The sequence below is a fragment of the Conger conger genome, chromosome 1 (genome assembly GCF_963514075.1).
Source record: "Conger conger chromosome 1, fConCon1.1, whole genome shotgun sequence".
NCBI lineage: Eukaryota > Metazoa > Chordata > Actinopteri > Anguilliformes > Congridae > Conger > Conger conger.
In genome coordinates, this window is record NC_083760.1 from 71,602,472 (window position 1) to 71,627,521 (window position 25,050).

General features: G+C 41.5%; 2 protein-coding genes across 4 annotated transcripts; both read right to left on the reverse strand.

Annotated features, from left to right (window-relative positions):
- Window positions 1-130: 130 nt before the first annotated feature.
- On the reverse strand, window positions 131-2,554 carry LOC133137819 (anterior gradient protein 2 homolog). Its single transcript, XM_061256188.1, has 8 exons — window positions 2,437-2,554; window positions 2,053-2,182; window positions 1,727-1,790; window positions 1,587-1,639; window positions 1,304-1,380; window positions 1,116-1,179; window positions 830-913; window positions 131-697 (listed from the first exon to the last, which is right to left on the reverse strand). Exons 2-8 carry the CDS (start codon window positions 2,168-2,170, stop codon window positions 648-650), a joined length of 510 nt encoding a protein of 169 aa, XP_061112172.1. The 5' UTR covers window positions 2,171-2,182; window positions 2,437-2,554; the 3' UTR covers window positions 131-647.
- A 2,389-nt stretch (window positions 2,555-4,943) lies between these two features.
- On the reverse strand, window positions 4,944-20,287 carry LOC133141879 (serine/threonine-protein phosphatase 1 regulatory subunit 10-like). 3 transcript variants are annotated; one of them, XM_061262699.1, is made up of 19 exons: window positions 20,141-20,287; window positions 19,884-19,969; window positions 15,483-15,591; window positions 15,175-15,261; window positions 14,611-14,746; window positions 14,409-14,460; window positions 14,205-14,297; window positions 13,871-14,014; window positions 13,257-13,362; window positions 12,935-13,035; window positions 12,671-12,771; window positions 11,739-11,898; window positions 11,113-11,259; window positions 10,505-10,751; window positions 10,098-10,173; window positions 9,268-9,465; window positions 7,797-7,935; window positions 7,202-7,570; window positions 4,944-6,686 (listed from the first exon to the last, which is right to left on the reverse strand). In XM_061262699.1, the coding sequence occupies exons 3-19, from the start codon at window positions 15,587-15,589 to the stop codon at window positions 6,577-6,579; spliced, it is 2,373 nt and encodes a 790-aa protein (XP_061118683.1). In that variant the 5' UTR covers window positions 15,590-15,591; window positions 19,884-19,969; window positions 20,141-20,287; the 3' UTR covers window positions 4,944-6,576. The 3 variants fall into 3 exon arrangements, with proteins under 3 accessions (XP_061118683.1, XP_061118673.1, XP_061118665.1); XM_061262689.1 differs by having other exon boundaries at window positions 19,651-19,969; XM_061262681.1 differs by having other exon boundaries at window positions 15,483-19,969.
- Between the last annotated feature and the right edge of the window lie 4,763 nt (window positions 20,288-25,050).

Here is a 25,050-nt window from a genome sequence, read left to right on the forward strand (position 1 = left end):
TGCCATAGCAACAACTTTCTGCTTATTTGCTGAACCCTGTATCTCAACCTAGTACTGTTCCCAACAATATCAGCTCAGTTTATGTGTCCTGCAAGGCTTGTAACTCAGGAAAAAGTCACTAAAGAATCAGTTCAGTAAAAGGACATTTTTAATGTTATAGAATGATTACTGAATTATTTTCTTTGTGATAGGAAGTCAACATTTATTTCTGTTACTTCAGACTGCTAATGAATCTCTTGAACATTCATACCACCATACTACAAATACATAAATAGCCAGCTGAAACAATTCAATGTACAGGAGTACTGCCAAAATAAATATCAAGGCATTTCTTGACAGGGAATATTTTGAAAACTGGTATGTTGCTTTAATACAAACAAGAATGAACTGTAGACAAATATTTTTTAATAAAAAATTGTAGTTTCAACAGGAGATTTTACTAACATGACAGTGCAGTAAAAAGACAAGCTGTCGTAGGATATTTCAACAAATATTTTGTCCATTGAAACTGAAGATGTGACAATCCAGTGCTTGGCTTCGTGTAAGTAAACATTTCAACATGAGTGATGTTAAAATCCCACCCTCAAGAGGATTATGGGAACTCCCAGAGGTCACATTTGTAAAAGGACAAATCCAGGCTGAACCAATCACAGCTCTGTCTTTAGCAGCTTCTTCGCTGCCTGCATATTGGCTAACACTGAGGAAGAAAAAGGAAAGACAAGTAATGAGTTCTCCTCAAAAGGGCTAGAGCGGTATTCTAGGACTATTCATACATACATACATTCACACATTTGCTATACAATAATAATAACAAGATGGTTACACTTACATTGTTTTATGTCATTCGGTTCATATGCGTACATACGGTTTGAATATCTTCCTATGATATCAGCTCTTACAGTGAGAGAAGGGTCTGAAAATAGTTGCAGAAGAGAGAGGGGGGAAAACAGAGAGCATTTCATTGAATGCTTTATTACAACACATAGCAAATGTACATATTTGATGTTTCAATTCAGTGTATGCACTCTTACATTGGCTGTCATGATGATCAGAAATGGTATGGTATATAAATATAATCATTTCCACTGGTGACACTCACAGTGACAATCACTTACCAACAAAAATGATCCTGGGGACATACTGGCCATCAGGATTGAGATGCTTATCTACAGTTTCAAACTGTTAGGGGGGGAAAACATATTCATAAACATATATTGTGCATATTCTAGTCACAAAATGTGTCTTTTGCCATGTTAAAATGATCTCTTAATACTGAAAGTATTATGCATCATTGTACACTAACCACAAGGTTCAAAAGGATGAAGTCCTCATCTGCCATTTTCTGAATTTCTTTGTTGTTGGCAAACACCTGCTTAAGAGCTTGAATAGAACCATATAACACACAAGTCATTATTTAGTATTCAATAAAACATTACTTTTACTTTTTAGAAAAATACTTCATCAAAGCTGCATTAAGTCATGATTAGTAAAATAAATACACACCTAATATTACATGATACACAGACTATACAAAACTACACAAAAGGAGGCTTATTAGAGTCTGAGTGTTAAAATGCACATCTTACCCTGGCTGTGGGGACAATCATCCAGGTGAAAGATGACCATTAGGGGCTTGTTACTGCAGAAATAGATTTGTTTAGTATTTATTCATTTCACTGTACACCAACACATTTTAGCTGACATTTTAAGATTATGTAGCACTCACCTGGCTTGGGATTTGTACAGTGCTTCTTCATAGGTCTGACACCAGATTAGCTGGTCTCCCCACCCTGGTAAAAGCAGAGGGAATGAGGAAAGAGCCGCACAAAGGCAAATATGTAATATGGAAATATGTATATCTAAGGAAAAAATGTGTTTGCTGAGCAAATGCATTTTAAAAAGACAGCATTTTCTGTTTCAATTCCCAGTGTCCATTAGTCATGCCCATGGAGTAGGACAAAAATATATACCAAATTGATTGACTACACGTGTATTGAACATAATGTATCTGTGAAAACATAGACAGCAGATGATTACTGACGCGTAAGGTACCTCTAGATAGTGTCTGAGGGACCCTCTTCTGAACCTGGGGTGTGGACTTTTCAGGTTTTCCCCAAGAAGATGAGACAGCCACCAGGACCAAGAGTACAGACATGAACCCCTTCATCATCACTGCAACTTTCTGAAAGAAAAAGAAAAAACTGAAAATGTTACACCATAACATACATGCCACACATTTACACATCCTGCACTGAAAAGTCTCAGGCATATTGTAAATGGCATGTTAAATGCTTGATAAAAACAAATGACATGCATAGACTAACCATAGATACAGATAGTATGTGAATAGTGAATTTAAAAAATGAAAGCACTGTGGCATAAGTGTTGATTTTTGCCAGTATACTTTGAAAGCTGTGTAAAAGAAAGATCTCTTACCTGTTTGCCGGGTAGCCTTGTCTTCTCTCAGATTTTAAGTCCAGGTCCAGGTTGTCGTCAACTTACCTGTTCCGCATTTATACACCTGCTCACCTACTGGCCCCTCCCCTCTCTCCTGCTGGAATGTATGCGCATACTGCTTATACTCTTGATCTGAACATTTACAGTTTTTGCTTTTTTGTAGTTATAATATAATATAATATATATATATATATATATTAACTCACTAAGATCTGACATATCACATACTATTTGCTGTTTCTTTTGAACAAAACGTTCTTGGGTTGTCATATTATGTTTTTGCATTCATCTGGCATTCATTCAGGACTCGTCAGCCTACTTTCTTAGATTCAAGGATGTGTTACAATGCTGATTAGTCTGATTGCTATTGGTCCAAGTCGGAAAGAACCAGTTATTATATGGCTATGATGCTTCTCCTATTAGTAATATTATTATGATTATTGCTATGATTATTGTTATGATGATGATGATGATGATGATGATGATGATGATGATTATTATTATTATTATTATTATTATTTGAATCTAAACTTTAACTGATACTGTCTTTTACGCATTTCTATATTACACACAAACACTAAAATAAGCCAATAATTATTGCAATCATAATTTTACCTGCATTTGACATAAAAACATCAAATAAAGAACAAGGCATGAATTCCATATTGTAATGAAATCCCTTGTAACATTATTTATAATGTATGATGTATGTAATAGACATTTTAACCATATTAATAGTAATATCAATTCTTAATTAACTAAATAATAGTACTAATAAAAAAAGTCATCATATTATGCTGATAATACAGGATATTATATATTAATACTATATAATAATAATGCTCTTCATGTTCAGCATTTGTAAGAACTATTCAAATGAAGTTTGCACACAAGAACAGTGGAACTTTCCTTTTTGTTCACAGTTGTGGCATGAGTAAACATCCCATATATTATTACCAGCTGCTCCAGTGATCCGGGTGAATGGGTGGGTTTATTTACAGAACCAGGTGTGGGATCAGCACCGTTTCTACTGTGAAGCGGGCCACAATTCTAATGGTATGGTCAATGAGAAAATAGCCATTTTACATGCAAAGTAACATCAACACAGCCCAGACAGGACACATCCTGCAACTGTCACTTTGTTAATTACCCCCATTCAGTAGAACCCCCCCAAAGCAATATGTAACATTACTTTTTAATTCATTTCACAAAAATTCTTTTTAAAAAGACAGCATTTTCTGTTTCAATGTATGTAACATTTTTTAAATGTAACTGCTGTAAAAAAAAAAGTATAAATATATCCAACCAAATATACTGGAATTATCATGGAAAACCACTTCAGTTCCCTTTCAGCAGTATCGGCAGCAGTAGACCTCACATCACACGCAGATGTATCCTCTCAAAATGCACCGCTGCAAGCAAACTCACAGCAAACTCCCCTTCTCCACTCACTGTCATCTCACCAGCTCATGGACAGGGAATACTATGGTGATTCAGCCCAGACCCACACTCCAGGGATACAGTCAGCAGTAGTGAAAGGGTTTATTATTCAGGGCTCCATGACATGAACTGCTTGATTATATTTATACGTTTCAGATTGATGAATCAAATCTCTAATATGAACTCTCTTCCCTCACTGACTCTGTGGTCAGTGGTGAATCCCCAGTGGATATCCATAGTTGACACTTGCAGTCAGAATTCAGAAAATTAAAGTTTTATTTCAAGAGCTTCTGACATTTCACAGCCACAGCCTACGTAATAGGCAAACATGGTTTCCGTGTCCTGTTACAAATCTGAACTGGGGGTTTAAAATCTTGGCAAACTGAGAAAACCTGTTGCAACACAGGTAACTACCCCATGACCGCCATAAACCACATCAAGGTACTCTTCACCGAGAACTTAGTGGCCATAGCTACAGAGATGAATCACGTTTTAGCGAGTATCAGGATACACACAGGTAGACACAGTACAGCAGGAGTGCTGAGGTGTCCTTATTCTTGATCGCTCATTTTCAGTTAACTCTGAGTTGTCACTGCTGCCTTGTCAATATTTGCCAGAGAGAAAACAAGGAACCAGGAAAAGCCACTCCTGAACACACATTACAGAGGACATGCAGACCAAACCCCGCCCTGCATACCAGGATCTGTGTGGGAGAGTCCTGCTGGTTTCTCCAGATATCCCAACTTCTCTGTGATTGGTGTAGCTAACGCATGTGAGGCAGTAGTACAGTCAGATATGCAGTAACTCCACAGCTCCCTCTGCTGTTAAAATCTAAGAATGTTACTTTTGTGAAGGCGTGACAGGCAGACATGAAGGTTCACAGTAAATTATGACTAATGCAGCATTCAGATTGATTGATTGAAAAATGGACAAAACTGAATAAATACATGAATGGATTTTGGTTAATCAACGATTGCTTTTTACTTCCTATGTAGGCATTCTATGAAATAATGGGACAAGTAAATAAAACAAAGTAAAAATCCATCTTTAGTTTCTCCACATTTATTAATGCATGTACAAAATATATACATTGAAATAATGGAAATGCATATGAATGTGTGCATATGCTTTTATGTAGCCACATACGCACAAATAACACTGCCATACAAGCTTGTCTGGAAAATTAATGAGAAGCCGTTCTTAAAAAAAAAAAAAAAAAGCCATTGTTGCAGTCCCACAAGAGACATGAAGGCCAATGTTTTCACAGAAAACACTTTGTTTCCCAGAGAACCGTGTGTCACCTGGCTCATATAACACTGAGAGCACGTAAACCCAAGATTAAAAGTTAGCATTTAAAACCACATAGTGTCTATGATGTAAAAGAATGATTTGGGGTATATTCACAATAGTATGCTCCTTAAAAATTAATACAAAATACTCTATACCAGGCAAACAGACGTACAGGCTATTAACCACTATCTGCCCAGGCCAGCCTTTTAGCAGTCTAATATTACAAATTGGGAATAAATTCTGGGAGTGTTAGCTTTGGTCTACAACAAGAACTCATTAGTCTATAGCTCAGTTCTGCTCCTATGCTAATGTCTTTTGAACAATACTTTCCAGTCTATGGAACACAACTTCTTAGAGGACAGGCTTCTTTTTTGGGCGGGGTTTGTCTCAATAAACCATGGACTAAATGTGCAAAACGACCTCATTCAACTGTCCGTAACAGAACTGTTGTAGAACATGTTAATGCCACTTTCCAGGGCAGGAAACATTTCATGAAATGAAATACCACGTGTAAATTGAATAACAGGCACAGCAGAACCACTGTTGATGAGTCAGGTCGAATCTTATTTTTAAACAAATAAAACTTTTTTTTTTCTTTTGGAGATAAAAGGGCTTACTCATCTGCCTGGAGCTTAGCAAACTGAAGAACCACAGTTAAAATCAAAGTGCATTTCCTTGTGCTCAGAGACAGAAACCATAATGGGCCAGGGCCCCTTATGCTGTTCAGTGCTGTTCAGTCTTTGTTCATCGCACTGCAATATACTGCAGTGGAACAATGTGCTCTTTGCACTGATTTATGTCCTATATGGTAGATGCACCTGCAGGCTCTCATTCACTAAATGTAACTGAGCGTTTCATATTATACATTTTAGTGTCATTACCTTGTTGAAAAAACCAAAAACAAAATGAAAACATGAGAAATATAATCAAGCAAAATCAAATGACTGCTTAGTGGCAGTGACCAAAAATGGAAAAAAAGGGACACAAAACTGTCCCAGAGGTGAGAGGGCACTGCCAACGAACCAGAAGGATAGTCTTGAAGATATCGCCACCTAGTGTTTGATTCAAGAAGTACGTAATATTTACAGCAATGCGATAAAGTCACCAGGGCAAAAGGACAGGAGGAGAGAGCAAACTAACCTTCACCGTCCATCTGTCTCCTTATTAATCACAAACATATGCTCCACACAAGTCTTAAGTAAGCTGGGTTTTCTTTTTTAGTTTGATACTCCAGCATTCCCATAAAATATAAAATAAAATAAAAAAATACAAAAAAACCACAGAAATGCCTGGAGAGCAGAGCTAGTGAAGAGTGCTTTCCCGCCCTGAAGCGGGCGACGTAGTGGTGAATCCAGCTTCATAATTCAGTCATCCTGTCTTTCAGGGGAATTAGGGCAAAGGCGGTCCATTCACGCCAGGGTGGTAAAAAGCACAGTTGTTCTCGTATCGACAGTTTCCCTTCACTTTGAAGTGCCGACACACCGGCCGACTCGACATGTCTGCGAAAGAGAGAGAAAGAAGGGGCTTGTTAAAAACATAAAGAAAAAAATTGTTGTTTTATCTAAAATCTAAAATGTTTTCCATTACATTAGTTATTTAGCTGGACGCTTTTATCCATTAGACTAGGCAGGGGCCAATCCCCCATGGAGCAATGTGGGGTTAACAGCTGTGCAGATGTTATTGTGGCTACACTGGAGCTTGAACAAACAACCTTCCCGGTCCCAGTCAAGCAGCTAGGCCAGGGGTCAGCAACCCTGGTCCTGGAGAGCCGCAGGGTGTGCTGGTTTTTGTTTTCGCCTTGATACCAGCAACTGATTCAGACCCAAGAAACCAGGTGAGGCGAATTAACTGTGTAATCCACTGCTTTAATCGATCAATTAAGTGCTGAGTAACGACAAAAGCCAGCACACCCTGCGGCTCTCCAGGACCAGGGTTGCCGACCCCTGAGCTAGGCTATAGGCTGCCCATAAGGTGTGTATGTGTGGTAATGAAATGCGGTTTGTGATGAACTCGCCTCCTCCCCTGGGGGGGGGTCCCCCGCCCCCTCGCCCCCCCCGGCCTCCTCGCCCTCCCCTGCCGCGGTGGAAGTGGCCTCCTCCGCCTCGGTGTGGGCCTCCCCTCATGGGCTCCTCCCCCCAGTAACCTCCTCCGTCGCCTCCTCTGGGCTGGCCTGGGGGCGGGCCCATCATCCGGGGCCCGCCTGCGACAGGGAAGGGCGGGGCGTGGCCGTGGGGCGGGGGCGGGTGGGGGAAGTGGGGGCCGGAGGGGGGGTTGTTGGGCAGATACCCGCCGTTCATGGGCATCGCCATGTTCATGTTCATGTTCATGTTCATATTCATGTTCATGTTCATTCCGGGGCCGTGGCCAAGTAAGCCAGGGTTCACTGTAAGGGCGTGGAGATGAACAGACTTCAGTTAGTACTGCAGAGGTTCAGCCATCTTGTACACAAAGACAGGAAAGAACTCCTCAATATGACCAGGCTCAAAATAAGGTTTAGCATCGGGATGAATGAGTGTCGTCCCTGTTTCCACATGGACATCAAACCCAATCAGCAATGTGACAGGATTTGAGTGCCAGTGAAAAGGTGATGTGTGCCCATGGCTCAGTACCTGGGCCTGCTCCCGGAGGTGGTCCGGAGGGCGGGTTCTGGGGCTGGCCCTGCTGCAGGGACCCCAGCAGCTGTTTGATCTGGTCGGAGAAGTTGGGCTGCTTTATCAGGTCCTCAGCCGAGTGGCCGCCTTGAGCCCCCTGGGGAAGGCACACAACAGGTCCCGTAAACTACAGGCCACATCACTCAGCCCTTCCCAAACCTTCCCAGAGCATCTGCTAGGCTGACCTCTACCGTCTCAGTTTCTCCCTCAGGACCACATCATGTAAATTATGACATTAATATAAAACCACATGTGATAAGGAGCTCTCAAAGAGTTTAAACTACTACTATTCCTGAATAAGCCACTGCATACACATACAGCCATTGAAAAGAAGCAGAAACCGTTCATCCTTGTGAACAATCAAGCAATCTATCAAATAAACATTCATTCAATAGTATTACAATATTCATCTAATTAACAGTTCATTTCCCAAACGGTACACTTTGCGTTTATTCTCATGCACTGTTAGTGAGGTGTTTAGTGTGCAGCAGACACCACCTACAGCAGTGCCTGTGTGGTGGAACAGGCCAAGGTCACAGATGGGTTGCTAGGCACTGCACCTTAGATACAAAGAAAGTGAGGACATGAAAGAAAACTGTGTCTGTCTGATCTGCAGTTATGATTTACCATGGTGGAAACTCAGCTAGGTACATGTGAAGGGTGTAGGAAAGGGCGGGGAAAATGAAAGCAATAATGTAATTATAATGTGTGGTTTGAGTTTGTCATTGGTTCTGTATCACAAAAGTCTCCCTGTCCACATGAATACAGCAGACGTCTAGAGACTCTTTATGTCTACTGAGCTGACGTGCCTCCCATAAACCCTGATTTCATATCTGTGGACAACCCAAACAACCAGGACCAATAGGGGAGAGTACATTTGCTTATCACCCTTAGTGTTTAGGGGTATAAGGCATCTGCGTAGATTAACACACTGAGGGAGGGAGTCAGGTTACTTGGCTGTGGTGAGCACAAGCACATTTGAGCACAAGCACACTGTGGGTCTTTTCCACAGTGCTGAAACAGGCTGTGTTGAGCGATGGTGTGGAGGCTTTCTGGCGGTACAGCAGTGTGAAATACCGTGTAAACCGTGGGTGGTACCCTTGTAGAGCCAAACGCACTCATTCTTCTGTCGTGTGCTGGTTCCTCAACAAGCTGTAGTGTGCTATGTGATGCTGTGCGTCTTTATCAACTGATCAGTGCCAAGGACCTGGAGGACTGGGTCATTCTGACAAAATACAAATATGATCCTGCTAGCTTCTCCAATGCCTCAGTAGTCTGGTGTCCTCAGTGCCCAAATAAATAAGTATGACAACATAAGCACACAGTAGCCTCCTAGCACAGATTCCCCTCACAGACTGACAGTAAAGGGGCATTACTGCGCAGAGGAGAAGAAGATGCTTTTACGTGTGAATGAGCCCCAGGCTCTCACCATGATGGAGGTCAGCAGCTCCTGCACATTGACTGAGGGGCCCTGAGCCTGGGGGCTGCGGCCACTGCTCCCCATGCTGCCCATCAGGTTGGCCAGGACAGGGGGCAGCTTGGAGCCCTCAGGGGGGCCGGAAGAGGAGCCAGCCAGGGCAGGGGCGTCCAGGGGCTCCTGGAAGCTCTCGTCTACTGAAGTGCAGTCCTGCAGAAGGGAACAAAGTCAATGTGCGGAACGGAAACCTAATACTACATATCCACAGGCAGCTGAGGCTCTGAAATATTTGGATGCTTTCAAAAGCATGCTAATATTTAACTCGTATAACCATATAATTGGGTGCTCATTACAAACACATACATAAAATATTACTATTATCATTATCCATCCATCCATCCATCCATCCATTATCTTAACCCGCTTATCCTGAACAGGGTCGCAGGGGGGCTGGAGCCTATCCCACCATACATTGGGCGAAAGGCAGGAACACACCCTGGACAGGTCGCCAGTCCATCGCAGGGCACACACACCATTCACTCACACACTCATACCTATGGGCAGTTTAGACTCTCCAATCAGCCCAACCTGCATGTCTTTGGACTGTGGGAGGAAACCGGAGTACTCGGAGGAAACCCACGGGGACAAGGGGAGAACATGTAAACTCCACACAGAGGCCCTGGCCGACCGGGATTCGAACCCAGGACCTCCTTGCTGTGAGGAGTGTGAGGATGGTGCAGTGCTACCCACTGCACCATCCATGCTGCCATTATCATTATTATGAGCATTATTATTATTATGTAGACTAAGAACCTGTATTTTCTGTTATTGAGTTAGCCTACCTCATCGATGGGTATGAGTCTCGGGGGCACAGGCTCATAAGGCTCTGGTTCTGGCTCATGAGGGGTGTCTGGCACACTGAAGGACACACACAGAAACACAGCCTTTTACACACCAGCCCAAACAGAGATAAGCACACACACACTTCATTAGTGTTCAGTACAGCTACAAAATAGGTGTTCAGTACAAGAATTTTGATTTCATAAACAAAGAATATACTATTAAAATCAATAAAGGATTCAATTTCTTCAAAGTTACAAAGTGATGTTTCAGAAACCCAAAAATCCATAGTCTTAAAAGTGACCAAGTGATATGAACCAAACTAGGTACCTCGCTATAGAGAGCAAATTCAGGAGTGGATAGTTTAACAGAGTTAATGAAGCTTCACTCTTCCATCACAGGAAGTCACCTGTCCTTGCTGAGGAAGATCTCCTGCAGGATGCCCAGCTCCCTGTCCCTCTGCGTGTGCTTCTCGCTGCTGTTGGCCCCTGAGATGACCAGGCTGGTGACCATGGTCAGGGGCCGAGGCGGGGTCCAGGCCGTGCTCTCCTCCATGGCATCGTGGGAATGCCGCCGTGCCGTCTCGAAGGCCTGCCGGTCCATCATCAGCTCACGCCGGGCAGCTTCGCCAAAGTCTTTGATCTTATTGACGTTGACTGTGGACATGGGGGGGAAATACAACTCAAATGAGACCACATCCTGTCAGTACGGAGCATCAGCCTCGTACTGCCAGAAACAGCTCACAGCAACAGATAGGCTGAAACGTGGTGGGGAGATTAAGGAGCTACGCTTGAAAACAGAGGGTTGAAGGTTTGATTCAAGGCCCTGGCACTGTTCAGAAGGATACATAACTCAGTAGATAACATGCAAAGTGTTGGCTTTTGCAAGTCAGCTGAGACAGGGGTGTCTCTCCCGCAAATGCGAAATAAAATCCAAACATAGGCAACAGATGTTTCCATGGGTAATGTACTCGTGGAATATGAGTGGGAGTGAATCTGAAAAAAAAAAAAAAATCACCTCTCTCAGTCTCATCAAGGTCAAAGAAGAAATACTCTTTCAGCTGCGCCTCCTCTGCCCAGCGAACGCTCTTCTTCTTCTTCCCGCTCTTTGTGAGTAGGCTCTCCTCCTCTCCACGTGGTTCCGAGAGAGCGTTGGGTCTCTCCCCTGAGACAGAGAGAGGGGTTAGGAAGCCTACTCTTGCTCTGCAGTTGAGTCAGAACAAGCGTACTGCATATTCACAACTCTAGAAGTGTGAATACACCTACAAGTACACCTACAAGTATATCCATGTACCAGTCATTAAACATGACACCAAGGTCATGACTGGCTTTAACGATCGCACTGCACTAATTAAACAGTAGGTGTGTTTACCCTCACATCATGGCCAGGGGCCAGCCAGTTTAGAGGCTACGCTACATCATTCAATGCATTCCATACCTGGACCATATTAAGCACATGTGAACAAGCACCCACAAGACACAAAAGGCATACATTCCAAAAGTTGTGTGATGTTGAAAAGCTTTTAGTGACATCTTGTGAAAGGAGGGCAAAAACTCAAAGTTTCCCCATAATCTAAAGACATATGATGAGTCTATAAAGCAGGGTCAGCAGATGGGGACACTGAACAGGCTGTAGCGTCTTACCTGTATCCATGACCTCAGTTTCCTCACTGGGCACAGGCGTGCCTGGCTGCTCCAGGTCGGGGGCCTCATGAGGGGGACTCTGAGTGGCAGGGGGCTCAGGGGATAAGGGTTTACTCTGAGGGGCAGGGTAGGGTACAGGCTTGCTGTCAAATGGGCAGGGCTGAGAAGAGGAAAGCGAGAATTACAAGCAAATTAGTGCACTGCAACAGTACCCATGATACAGTATACTGACACCACTAGGTCTGCTTGGCTTGAAAGTTCTTACTAAATGTACTTTGACACACTCTAAAGATTTAAAATTACTCGATCTGTAATATATTATGTTAAAGTGTACATCAGTGGTCTCCAACCCTGGTCCTGGAGAGCTACTGGGTCTGCTGTTTTTTTTAAATCAGCACCATTTTCATACCCAGGTAATCAGGTGAGATGAGTTAACTGTGTAAACAACCGCCCTAATTGATTAATTAGGTGCAGAGTAACAACGAAAACCAGCAGACCCAGTAGCTTTCCAGGACCAGGGTTGGAGACCACTGGTGCACACACCATACACATACATAATGGAATGACGGGGTGTGCCACCAAGCCATGTGGAACCATAAAATATCACAACGTTCATCGTTTCTCTCTAGAACAACTGAAAGATTATGGTGTCGAATTGTCTCTTTTTCATTGGCTGCTGGAAGTTGTCTTCGGTTAGGCTCATGGAAGCCAACAATTAAGACCTTTTACAACTTGCCCTCGCAGCTGCTAAGTACTTGCCAGCTGGATTTTCAGAGCTCACTGGCAAACTCCAAGATCTATGCTGTAAATCCAAAGCACGCTTTCACTTCATGGAAGTCTCAATGACTATAATCTGGACCAAATCAATGCTAAATCAATCGAGGCTAGCACTGTGTGTCGTAAGATGGAGGGACGGCTGGGTGGTGGTATACCTTATTTGATGTTGGAGACACAGCCTTCTTCTTCTTCTTAATCTTGATCCCAGGAACTGGAGCAGAGTTAAGAGCATCCAAGAACCCAGTGCACTCCATTGCTGAGCCAGGGAAATCAGAGGGAATAGAATAAACATATAGACGCACTGCCCTGGGAATCTATACTACCAATACAGCTAGCTCTTCTTCACAGTGAACAGACTAGAGATAAGCTGAGCAAAAAGTGTGTGAAATGAACACAGAACAGATATTTAAAGTGCTTACGCTGTGCTGGGATAATCTTGACTTTTATCTCCTTAGTGGAATTAGGTGTGGTGTTGAGTGGTTTGTATTTCTTCTCCACAGGTAAATCTGACAGAGAGGGGCTGAGATATGTGCAAACAGTTACACTTTCTGACCACATGGGGTACTTCAGAGCAAGGTGTCGAGGGTGTCTGTTGCATGCTCACAAAACCAGTATCTTTCTGACATTCTGGATATTCATGCATTAGAAGCCCATGCATGTGTGTAATATAGACAAAATTAGGAAAAAAGAGATGATTGTTCGTAACTCATGAACACAATCATATCCCTAGACGTAATTTACCTGGGCCTCTTGAGAACAGCAGGTTTGATATTGTATTTGTCTCCAAGCTGGGGGGCGGTTGGGGGTTTTTTAGCAGGAAGAGGACTGGGGGTGTCCACTTCTAGGCCTGTGAGGAAGAGAAGGCAGTTAATCCTGGGTGCTGAGTGAAGTTCTGTATATGCTAATGACCGCAGTACAGGCAACAACTAAATCCTGAGGGGAAAAAAAGGTTGGGAAACAACTTGGAAGGAACAGTAACACTGCAAAAGAATGCGTTTCCATCAACATAGTACTTTTTTTTTTTTTTTTTACATGATGCTCTTATCCAGAGCGACGTACAGTTGATTAGACTAAGCAGGAGACAATCCTCCCCTGGAGCAATGCAGGGTTAAGGGCCTTGCTCAGGGGCCCAACGGCTGTGCGGATCTTATAGTGGCTACACCGGGATTAGAACCACCGACCTTGGTGTCCCAGTCATTTACCTTAACCACTACGCTACAGGCCGCCCCCTTAGAACAAAGAGAACAAGAACAAACCACATTTAAAATAAATAAATAAAGTTTTAAATGTTTCATCAACTTCCTGTTGGCATACAAATGTGTGACCGAGGACAAGAGAAAGAAGCCATCATTGACCTGTCGATCGGAACTTGGCATGGCTGGGGGCGTGGGCTTTGGGCTTCTCTTTCTTCTTCTCCTCCTGTGCCACCTTCACTCCATCTCCACCTTTCTTCACCTCTCCGCTTCGGACTTTACCTTCCTCTTTCTTTCGTTTCTTGTCTGGGAGAGAAATACTGTTATGGAAATATTATAGTACTGCACACCTTAAGTGCATTAAGGCTCACAAAGAAAACAGACTGCATGCCTAGAAAGTGAACAGAAATTCAAGGAGGTCAGGTGGAAATTAAATAGTGAACAGCATCTGATCCATCACTTGGAACTGTAAAGTAATACACTAAGCGCTCAGTACCTGATGGGGAGGCTCCACTGGTTGTTGACACACCCTGAGAGCGAATGATGGCCATCCAGCCCTCGACAAGCACGCCTGCCAGCTTCCTCAATTCTAGGGGAGACGGACACCCACAATTTGCATTGCAGGGCCTTTACATAAACAGAGAGCGGTGAAAGAAACCAATATGCTAAATGTAGGCTTGATTCATAGATCTGCTCTTACCTTCAGTCTCTCCACTCTTGCTCAGCTGTTTGACTAGTTTGGCTGTGTTGTTCTGAGAAAGGAAAGAGAAATAGTGTCTTAGCTTTCATCTGTTTGTTCTTATTAGCTGCACTGCAACTGCACTGTGGAAAGATCTATACCCATACCCTTCATATTAAAAGATGCGGATTGGCCCTAGATGTGTCTGGAGAGGAACAGTTACCTGTTTGAGGTGGTCAACCGTGAGGGGCAATTTCTGCAGAGTGAGGAGAATTAATTGCAGCAAGGGAGTGTTGTTAGTGGTTTTGGAGTAGGTCAACCAGGCATTTAGCAGCTTGTATCCCCCCACTCTGATAAATCTGCAGAGACAGCAACACAGATGAATAATGCGAAACCAGCTCCTGCAGGCAAGAACACTCAAATTTAACCAAAAATGAATAGGAGGAATACCAAGAAGATTTTAAAACCCCACACCCCTGCTTACATCAGCCTCAGAATATATACTAAATATTAGTTGCTATCATCAAGGTCAACTTGGTATCTGTTTCTGTTGATTCTGCTGTGTTGACCTGTACTTTACCCATCTCTAAGCTCTAACTAACAAACTGTTCAAGATATATATATATATAATTACAAATATTTCAATACAAAGTGCACAATTGTAGATTTCCACCAAATCCCCAACATCATTTCTAGATTTCATTCCAATTACTCTTTAAGTATAACAGCTAGTGGCTGCTGGGGAACACAAGCCATAAATGTGGTCATAAATAAAAACTGGACTCACCTGTTTAATATGTCATGAGATTTGGTCTGGAGTAAAATATTTAGGTAGATGCATCTGCTCACCATCTTGTGGGAGGCTTTCATTAGACTGAGAGGGACAGACAGAAAGTACAACTAAGTAGCAATCATCACAGGAGGTTGGAGAAAATGTATATTTTCAAAGTCTCCTTAAATCATGATTAGCTTAATGAATGCCCTTTTCATATTGTGGTTATTTTGAAGGACACATGATGACCCAGAATGCATTGCAGCTCAGACGTCTGTCCACAGCTAGATTATATGGAGATGGAGGGATCTTCTCTCCCATACCTGACAATCTTTGTAACTGCTTCAGGGCTGCGAAGCTCTCCATCTTTTCCCAGCAAATTCTCCACTCCGTTAATCACTTCCCTGGGATCCACGCCACTCCCAGCCATTTCTACAAGTGAAATAGAGATAAACGTACCTGTTAAAATTATACTGCAGAAGGATATTTAATAAACATCCACTTTAAAGCATGTCCCATTACATATTATTATTTGGGCTATAAATACACTTCTATATATCACTTTCCTCTGAGACCCTGCACCATCAAAATCTACACGATCAGCATTGCAGATTGAAATTCTGAACCTTAACTGGCAGAAAGAGAGAAGTGGCTGCTGAAGATATTTTCATGAAGTTACTTGTTCATTTATATATATTTAGAATACGCATCAATGTTTTTACTTCTACCCAAGAAATGGGGCACATGTGGTGTTGGGCTGAACAGAGCCTTTATATAAAACAAGGACATGTAATCATTACATACATTAGATGGACATTAGTATCAGATTCTAAAGTACATTTGAGTAAGTGATTTTGGGTTTTACAAAACAATAGAAGGCAAACATTTTCCCCATTTGGTTTACAATTAAAGTTACATAGAATGATACATGCTCGTACAAAGTGGCTCTTACAGAAACAACTGATCACAACGGTCAATAACATCACAAATAATACACTGAAATACGTGCTAATTCTTGTTATGTACAAGCAAGCATTGCAGGCCAAAATGAAGACACATTCCTATAATTGTTAAAATCTTAAATCAACCATAACTTTTGTCAGTAAAAAAAATACTATGCATTGCCATGAATAAGCAATTCATTTGAACTGAAATAAACAATGGTTGCAATCAAGACTGTGATATTGCTTGAGCCAAGACATTCAGTAAAGTACAACTGAATAATAAGTAGGACAGACTCATTAGGACTGTCACTACAAACATTTTGCATATTCATTTAATCCCTCTTCCATTCATCCATTTGCACACAACAAATGCATAAAATCAATGTTTTACCAAGAACAGAAGAGTCCCTAGCTAAGCAAATTTAACCTAACATGAAGCAGTTTTTCAACCCTGGTTATGACAGCATATTTTGTGTACTGGTGTTCCTCCCATTTGAGCATTTAATTATTCGCGTTGGATTATATCCTGGCTGGATTGGCCACTGATTTGAGATTGTCAGATATGGCATCACTCAGCAGGTATTCTGATCATCAGGTAGTAAGAATGTGTTCACACAAGCAGGCATGTTCACTCCTCAAACGTTTATGCACAGGCACACATCTTACAAAATGAGTAATACTTTAAGTAGTGAAATTATCAAATGTGGGGGTTATAACCATAAACTAAACTGTTAAACTCATTGATTTAGACTGCAGATATTTGCTACAAGAGCAGACCTTAGAATTTAGCTGAATGCATCCATTTATTTCCAGTTTTCTAGTTTACAGCCTATTCAATCAAAGCGGTAGGAACAAAAACCAGGATAGTTGAGCACAAATACCAAGATCAGGGAATACAGCGTACACACTGATTCACACTTCTCAAAGACAATTCTGACTCACAACACACTATCAAGAATAATGCAATTATTAATATGCAATACTTTACCTTTTTCAAACCTGCTTAAAAGTTCAATCTCCATTCCAACCAAAGAAATGTTTACCCAACTGTCAAAAAAACACTACAGCATATTCACCACTTATGCTATACTATTTGCCACATGATTTCATAGTGAAATAACTTATAACCAGTCTACCAAAAGTTAAAGATCAGACATTCTTAAAGTAAAGAATTCAGGACAAATGAAAGCCAAAGTAAATCTTGTGTTGTACTTATTACACAGATGATTGTGTGTGCATAATCATGTCAAACTCAAATGTGTAATAGATCAAAAATAAGCATGTATAAATTTGACAGATAACACACATTCTAAAGTAACTTCACTAGATATGCAAAACTGCATATATGCAAAATTGTTTAAATGTCAGACAAGAGGACATCATATGATCATTGCTGAAATGAACTGTTGTGTAATGGCAAGCATGAGCTGCAATTGAAATTTTTAAAGAGAAACACATTCCTTGTTTAAAGCTTACTTAACTTAGGGGGTACAATCAACATCAGATGTGAGAGACTGCAAGATGTGAGTCCTGAGCAAAATATGATGGGTTTTAATCACACGGGATATGACTGATGAGTTTTAATTCTTGAGATTTCTTACCTAAAAACCTGCTTTTAGTAACTTCTGATTACAATGGCAGGTACTATTTTTAAAACTGGATGCAGGAAAAAAGCTTGGCACTAAATGTATGAGTTTCATGTAAACAAATGTTGTTATATTCAAACTTAATAACCTATGCATAAAATACACATGCCTTTTGTGGTTGGTTGCTTAGTGACAGGAGTGCAGCTGACACCACACAACACAGGGACAAAAGACCTGAGTGCAACAAACATGCGCAAGATGGACAGAAAACATAATTTTGCATGGAGAGTTATCCGTTCAATTGCCAGGCTCATCATCAGTAGAGTAACATATTTTAAGAACCCATTAATTTGGCTATCAAATATAGACTACACACAGCTGGAAGACTGCCGTTCATGTTAGCAATTATCATTCATTGCCGGGTACGTTTGTGAACTGGAAAAATATAACCTATTGAATTAACTTTAATGAATAAAGTTTCCATTCCACTTTTCCGATAAATTCCTCTAAATTCTGTACAGAACACGTGAAATAGCAGATCTGACACAATTACAGGCTCCAATATATGAATGACAATCATATATGCATCTTATTAGTTTACCAAGTTTATATGTCTGCGACGCACTTTAAAAGACGTTTAAATCTCCCATTCATTTATTTTTATGCAAGTGAATTGTTTTATCAAAAGCAAGCCAACATTGCGAAATAGCTACTAGTTTTCCAACTTTTCGTGCCAAAAGATCATTATCAAATCGTCGACAGTTTCGAAAGGACACTCAATAATGTATAGTTCTCGCGCTTTCAGTATATGTAGCCATGTATGATAACTAACCAACGTTACATTACTGCGGTTTTAAAAAAATATCAAACTGCTCCAAAAGTAACGTCAGACCTTGGAAACCCACCCTCTATGTCTACCACTGAAAGAACACTCGAGTCGCCACGCTGGGGATAATGCTAAGGGGGCGAGCGCTCTGGCCTTCATACGCCCCTTGGTGCAAGTATTACATTTAAAATCCAAACGCTCAATGTGTATAAATAAATCCGAATTAATTTGCCAGGCTATATTGCCAACACGCTCATTCTATTCCATTAAAACTACGCGTTGCGCATATAATACAAACGCGAGGTTTCGGTCTATCAGTTTCGTTTGCTGAAAACAAATACAATCCCGCCATCACTGATAGACTAGCCAGTTTAGCTGCCTCAGTATGGTTAGCCATCTTCTTTTCTCGGATAAAACAACAGCTTGTCCGCCATTTTGTGGCTATTTAGTAGCTCTGACAATGGACTATTTTAATCGATCATTATCAATTTCACTGTTGTTGAATTCCCATATGGACACACAACTGTGCAATCTTTATCAACAGATTGCCGATTAGTTTATAGTATTCCAAGGGAAACCGTTTATTTGTCCTACGATAGCTGACTAGTTCGCTTCCTTGCCAGCTTTCGAGATCTGTAACGTTAGTCGACAACATAAAATGTCAGTATTCCTTATTAATTTCAAGATCCATAGGTTCTTCATGTAATGCAATCTTTATGTATAGATTGCTCGGGCAGTTCGTTCCATTAAGCTCCCCAGAGCCTAAGAAAAAAATGCGCTTTCAATAAAAAAAAATACTATTTCCTGCTTTCTATATGGCAATCTTTATGTACAGATTGCTTATAGCAATAACTTAGCTAGCTCATTCATTTCGCTATTACTCTGGTAACCCGTCTCACACACAAAGACGACGAGCTTTAACGTAAACGTGGCCAGCGCCGAGGTCTTAAGTGTGTGAGCTCATACATTACGTTACCTAGCTAGATTGTTACTACTCGTTTCATTTGTAGCTACATTAAATAATAAAAATATATATAGCTAACCCGTTAGCAAAGTAGCTACATGTCCTTAGCAGTTAGCTGAAAGACTGGAGTGATACGTTCGGCTTCAAATTTCTTGGAAAATCGACACTTACTATTAATATCTCCACTCAGCGTCTGGTATAATGAATGCCTTAAGGCAACAGATCTGTTTCAAGTTTAAGATGGCAAATTCATGGTAAGGTAGCTAGCTAGCCAAAACATTAGCAGGCAAATATTTTTAAAAAAAATGGCTTTGGCTATTGTATGGGCGGGTTTGTGATAAAGGCAAGCCTTTTCTTCAGGAACAAAATGTGAAGGCCAAAAATAGTAATCAAATGTCCATTACTTGGATAGGAAAAAATGTTTTTTGCTATTTGTCTTCAAATACTTGGAAGTCCTTGGCGCCCGATCTTCATTGAAAAAGCATCAGACCTGCAATTGAAAACAATTCATAATAGCAAATTAGTGACGACATACCTGATTTATAACGTTCAAATATGTTTAAATGCATTTTGGGAGACCTTTATCGGAGGGAACATTAAAACGTTATTTTGTTTACGCAATTGTTTCATTGTTGCTGAAGTACGGTCATATCATTCTTACCTCTGTACAAATCCGGGAATGAGCTCAAAGAGGAGGAGACTTGTTTATAAACCCTGTGACGTGTATGACTGGCGTTTTATGAGACCGCTTCACACAAGGGAGACAACGCCTGCGTCACCCTTCCCCACACTTTCTAGGCAGGGCATTTTCACGATCTGTTTAAAATTGCCTTCACAGCCAATTGCAGCTGTTTGCGTTTAATCGCGGCAATAAACAATGTAGCTGTGTTTTCAGGCCGACCGTGCGAAGTCCTTGGTCAGTATTGTTTGATATATAAGTGGGTATCGGATACATTTCAAGGTCCTTAATTTAAGAATAGATTCACAAACTCCACCCATAATAACGAAAATCCAGCCAAATACGCCCCTTTGTGTGGAAAACAATTTAACAATGAACAAATTGAAACTTTATTAAATTATAAACTTTTTATTGTGTCGTTAGTCTAAAGCAGCGTTTCTCAACTCCTCGTCCTGCGGGCCACAGTGCGCTACACCGCCTGATTTCAGTAATTATTTTAGTAGCGCTGGTCTCAAGGTATACTGGTCATGCACTCAAAATGAATGGGTGGGCATGGTATTGTACAGACTGTGAACTAGAAAGTGAATCTCTGGACTTGAGTAGCCTAATCTCTGTAATACCTTATTTTCCCAGGAAGTCTGAACGAGGAATATCTGTGTGTCTGCGTGCACGCAGTGACAGGATGGGTGGAGGGGAGAATGAGGAGAGGCAGATGGAGACAATGTGGCTCTACGTTTTGATGGATGAGAAAGAAAGGATGTGGACTTGTAGAAGATTTTAGCACCTGCAATAAATATTTGAGCGACTTGTGTTTCCTCAATGTACATATTAAATATAAATTCCCTGTATTCCTCTGGGCATTCATTATTAATAAATACATAATACTTTTTTCATGTACTCCGTATCGCCGGTTGAACTACTGTGGTGGCCAAATAGATCAATATATACATAAGATATGTTGTAATCCATATTACTATTTTTAAAAACATATTCTTGTAGTTTTAATATTTTTAGGGGTCCAAGCACCCCTAAAAGTATTGTTTTCGTAGTTTTTTATTTGTATTATTTGTATTTGTGTGTATGTAGTCATTTCATATAGTTTGACCAATAGGTGGCACTGTAAAAGGAATATAAATAAAATGCCTCAAACACCTCAATTCATTTACCCATCAAATTTTAACTTTGCATACTATGTATGTACTTTCTCTCAGCCCCCAATTGGATGTACAATGATAAAGTGATATCTCAAAAAATATATATAAAAAAAATAAAATAAAATAAAATAAAATAAATAAAAAAATATATCAAATCCAACAGTAAAAATAGGCTGCACAATGGTAATATATCAACCTTTTGAGTGCTTCAACACATGTATTTGCACTGGCTTTATTTAGCCATATGTGTCTGTTCCTGAAAATGTCCAGGCACAGGCACAATTCAAATCCGCATAATTCTTAAACCAAATTAGTAAATAACTTTTTGGTCATGAATAATGCTATGTCATGACCAAAAAGGCTGTTGCAGCCACAATGTGTTTTGGTCTGTAACTCTCGAACCGTTTGGGCAAGATTAGTATTCAATTTGTTTAGTAGACTGATGTTCAAAAAGGTATTATAAAGAAAATGAATATTCCCAAAATTTATACTGGCCGCAGTAAGCCGTGAACGCTTTGTCCAATCCTCACCAAATGTGGTACACTAATGTGTTATTGGATCTTGTGGAAGGCCACACGTTGTGCCACCTCTCTTGACATAGTGCTATAGAAGCTTTAGAAGCGAAAAGGTGTAAATGCCTCTATTGCTTCATCCGTTTGACCAATCAAGTTGAAACATTGCATGCTATGCCTACGCATCAGTCTCGAAGTGTGGGTAAAATTTCATGTCTAAAATAATATGGCCGCCATCAGCCAATCAGTTGTCAGTGGGTGTGTGACAGCCCAATCGTGCAACTTGTATACTCAAGTTCAAGTTCAAGTTACTTTATTTGTACCGGTAGGTAAATTTGTTTGCAGAGAGCCACACAATACTTAAAAACACATAAAATACAACAAGCGTATAAAGTGCAGGGTGCAAAAAGTGCTCAGGGGTTCCAATCCTCCAGTGGATCGGTAAATACAACGCAGAATAGACGCATCAGACAGTGGAAAGCTTATCGGCGCTCTGACTTGTTCCACTCAATAATGGCTGCTGGAACAAAGCTATTTCTATAGCGCTTAGTTCTGCACTTTGGGACTGCAAGTCTACACCTAGAAGGGAGAAGCCGGAATTCACTGTGCAGAGGGTGGAACTCATCATTTATGATTGAGCTGGATATTCGCTGTAGCTGCCTGATGTATAGAAACTCAGGATTAAGCTGTTGCTCCCCCCCGATCAATTTACTAGACCATTTCACAATCTGGTTCAAAGAGTTTCTGTTCTTCAAAGAAAGATTACCAAACCATAACACCAAAGAAAAAGACATGACGGACTCAATAAAAGCACGATAAAATAGAGTCATCATGGTTCTGTCAATATGGAACCGGGACAGTTTTCTCAAACAATATAAACGCTGGTGCCCCTTTTTGCACACAGCTTCACAATTCATTTCAAACTTCAATTGTGAGTCAATAATTGTCCCAAGATATTTGTACGATTGTACACACTCGACAGTTTGGCTCTTAATGGATGCAACTTCGTGTGTGGGCTTTTTTTCTAAAATCAATTTGCATATCTTTAGTCTTAGATATGTTTAAATGAAGATAAGATTCCTCACACCATTTGGCGAAGTCATCGATGACTGGACCGTGGCCAATTTCAGAATCCTTTAGCAGGCTGGCTATGACCGTATCGTCTGCGTACTTTAAAATGGTCCTGTTGTCATATGTGCTCTGACACATATTTGTGTAGAGAATGAATAAAAGTGGTGAAAGCACGCACCCTTGTGGGGAGCCAGTGGATAAGCAGACTTGGTCTGATAGGGTTTCATTTACCCTCACTCTCTGTGTCCTGTTAGTTAAAAAATCAAGGATCCAGCCCACCAGATTGTTGCTTGAACTGTTCTAAAAGTCGACTGATTAAAATGTGAGGTTGAATGGTATTAAAAGCACTAGAAAAATCCACAAATAAAAGTCTAGCATGAGACCCATTCCCTTCCAAGTGTTTAACCAGCAAGTTAAGCAAGGTCACTGTGGCATCCTCTACTCCTCTGTGTGGCCTATATGCAAACTGCATGGAGTCAAGTGCGTGCTCAGTTTCCTTTAATTCTGCTCTCATCGCTGTCTGGGATGGGTGTCACAGGTTCTGCACTCGCTTGGTTTTCCTCCTACCTCTCTGGTCGCTCCTACCAGGTGACTTGGAGGGGCGCACTCTCCGACCCTCAACCCCTACGAACTGGAGTCCCGCAGGGCTCGGTTCTTGGGCCTCTCCTCTTCTCGCTATACACCATGTCTCTTGGTTCTGTTATCTCTTCCCACGGCTTCTCTTATCACTCCTACGCTGATGACACCCAACTCTTCATTTCCTTCCCCCCTGACACCCAAATCACCACACAGATCTCTGCCTGCTTGGCTGATATCTCTGCATGGATGACTTCCCATCACCTGAAGCTCAACCTTGCCAAAACTGAGCTTCTCTACATCCCTGCTAAGTCCTCTCCGTCAATCGACCTCTCACTGACTGTGGAGGACTTTGTAGTTTCCTCCTCCCGTACGGCAAAGAATCTTGGGGTGACTCTTGATAACTGCCTCTCCCTGGCTCCACAAGTATCCTCCACTGCCAGAACCTGCAGGTTCTTTCTGTTTAATATACGCCGCATCCGTCATCTCCTGACGGAGAAAGCCACCCAGCTCCTAGTCCAGGCGCTCGTCATTTCCCGCCTGGATTACTGCAACTCCCTCCTAGCCGGTCTCCCAGCATGCGCCATCAAGCCCCTCCAGCTGGTCCAGAATGCTGCAGCCCGCTTGATCACCAGTCAGCCCAGGTCGGCTCATGTCACCCCGCTTCTCATTGGCCTCCACTGGCTTCCTATTGCCGCACGCATCCGATTCAAGGCCCTAGTGTTGGCATTTCAGGCTGCTAAGGGGACTGCCCCACATTACATACAATCCCTGATCACTCCCTACTCCCCAGCTAGACCACTCCGGTCTGCCAGCTCTGGTCGCCTTACGATTCCCTCTCTACGGTCGAGCTGCACGTTCACGCCTGTTTTCCGTTCTGGTTCCTCATTGGTGGAATGACTTGCCTACCACTGTCAGAACAGCAGAATCCCTCCCCCTATTTCGACGCAGACTCAAAACACACCTCTTCAAACTCTACCTTAGTCCCCCCTCCTGATTTACCCCGCCCCCCCCTTCTGATACCCCTATCCCTGTCTAACCCCCCCCCCCCAAAAAAAATAAAAAAATTTGCACTTATGATGACGACTATATGTTTAGAACAGCAGTCCAGGTGTATTTTTCTAGTTCTGGATGTGATGCTTTGACTTGTGGTAGAACCTATGCACTTGTAAGTCGCTTTGGATTAAAAGCGTCTGCCAAATGACTAAAATGTAAATGAAAAAAATGTAAATGTAAAACTTCTGACTTGACCAGTTTTTCAAAGACTTTCATTACGATGGATGTGAGGGCGACTGGTCTAAAATCATTAAGAATTTTGGGGCTACAAGTTTTGGGAACAGGGACTACCACCGCATCCTTCCAAATCTTAGGGACATGCTGCTCCTGTAATGACCTGTTAAAAATATAATGGAATACAGGGCTCAGTTGTCTCGCACAAGATTTAACTAGACGACCACAGATATTGTCAGGTCCATGGCTCTTGTTTATTCTTACAGAGAGGAAGGCCTGTTGTACATCATTTAGGTCTATGGCAAAGTGCTGGTTCTCCTCCAGTTTGTCACTCAGTTCTTGAATTTCC

Bases quoted from the DNA above. Each gene is read 5' to 3' on its own strand.
- LOC133137819 (XM_061256188.1), bottom strand. From the start codon at position 2,170: ATGATGAAGGGGTTCATGTCTGTACTCTTGGTCCTGGTGGCTGTCTCA. The intron at 1,791-2,052 runs GTACCTTACGCG...TGCTTTTACCAG, and splicing joins CCCTCAGACACTATCTAGAG to GGTGGGGAGACCAGCTAATC. The intron at 1,381-1,586 runs GTAAGATGTGCA...GTTCTATTCAAG, and splicing joins TGATTGTCCCCACAGCCAGG to CTCTTAAGCAGGTGTTTGCC.
- LOC133141879 (XM_061262699.1), bottom strand. From the start codon at position 15,589: ATGGCTGGGAGTGGCGTGGATCCCAGGGAAGTGATTAACGGAGTGGAG. The intron at 14,015-14,204 runs GTACTGAGCGCT...TTTCTCTCCCAG, and splicing joins CAGTGGAGCCTCCCCATCAG to ACAAGAAACGAAAGAAAGAG. The intron at 13,363-13,870 runs GTCAATGATGGC...TCTTCCTCACAG, and splicing joins TGCCAAGTTCCGATCGACAG to GCCTAGAAGTGGACACCCCC.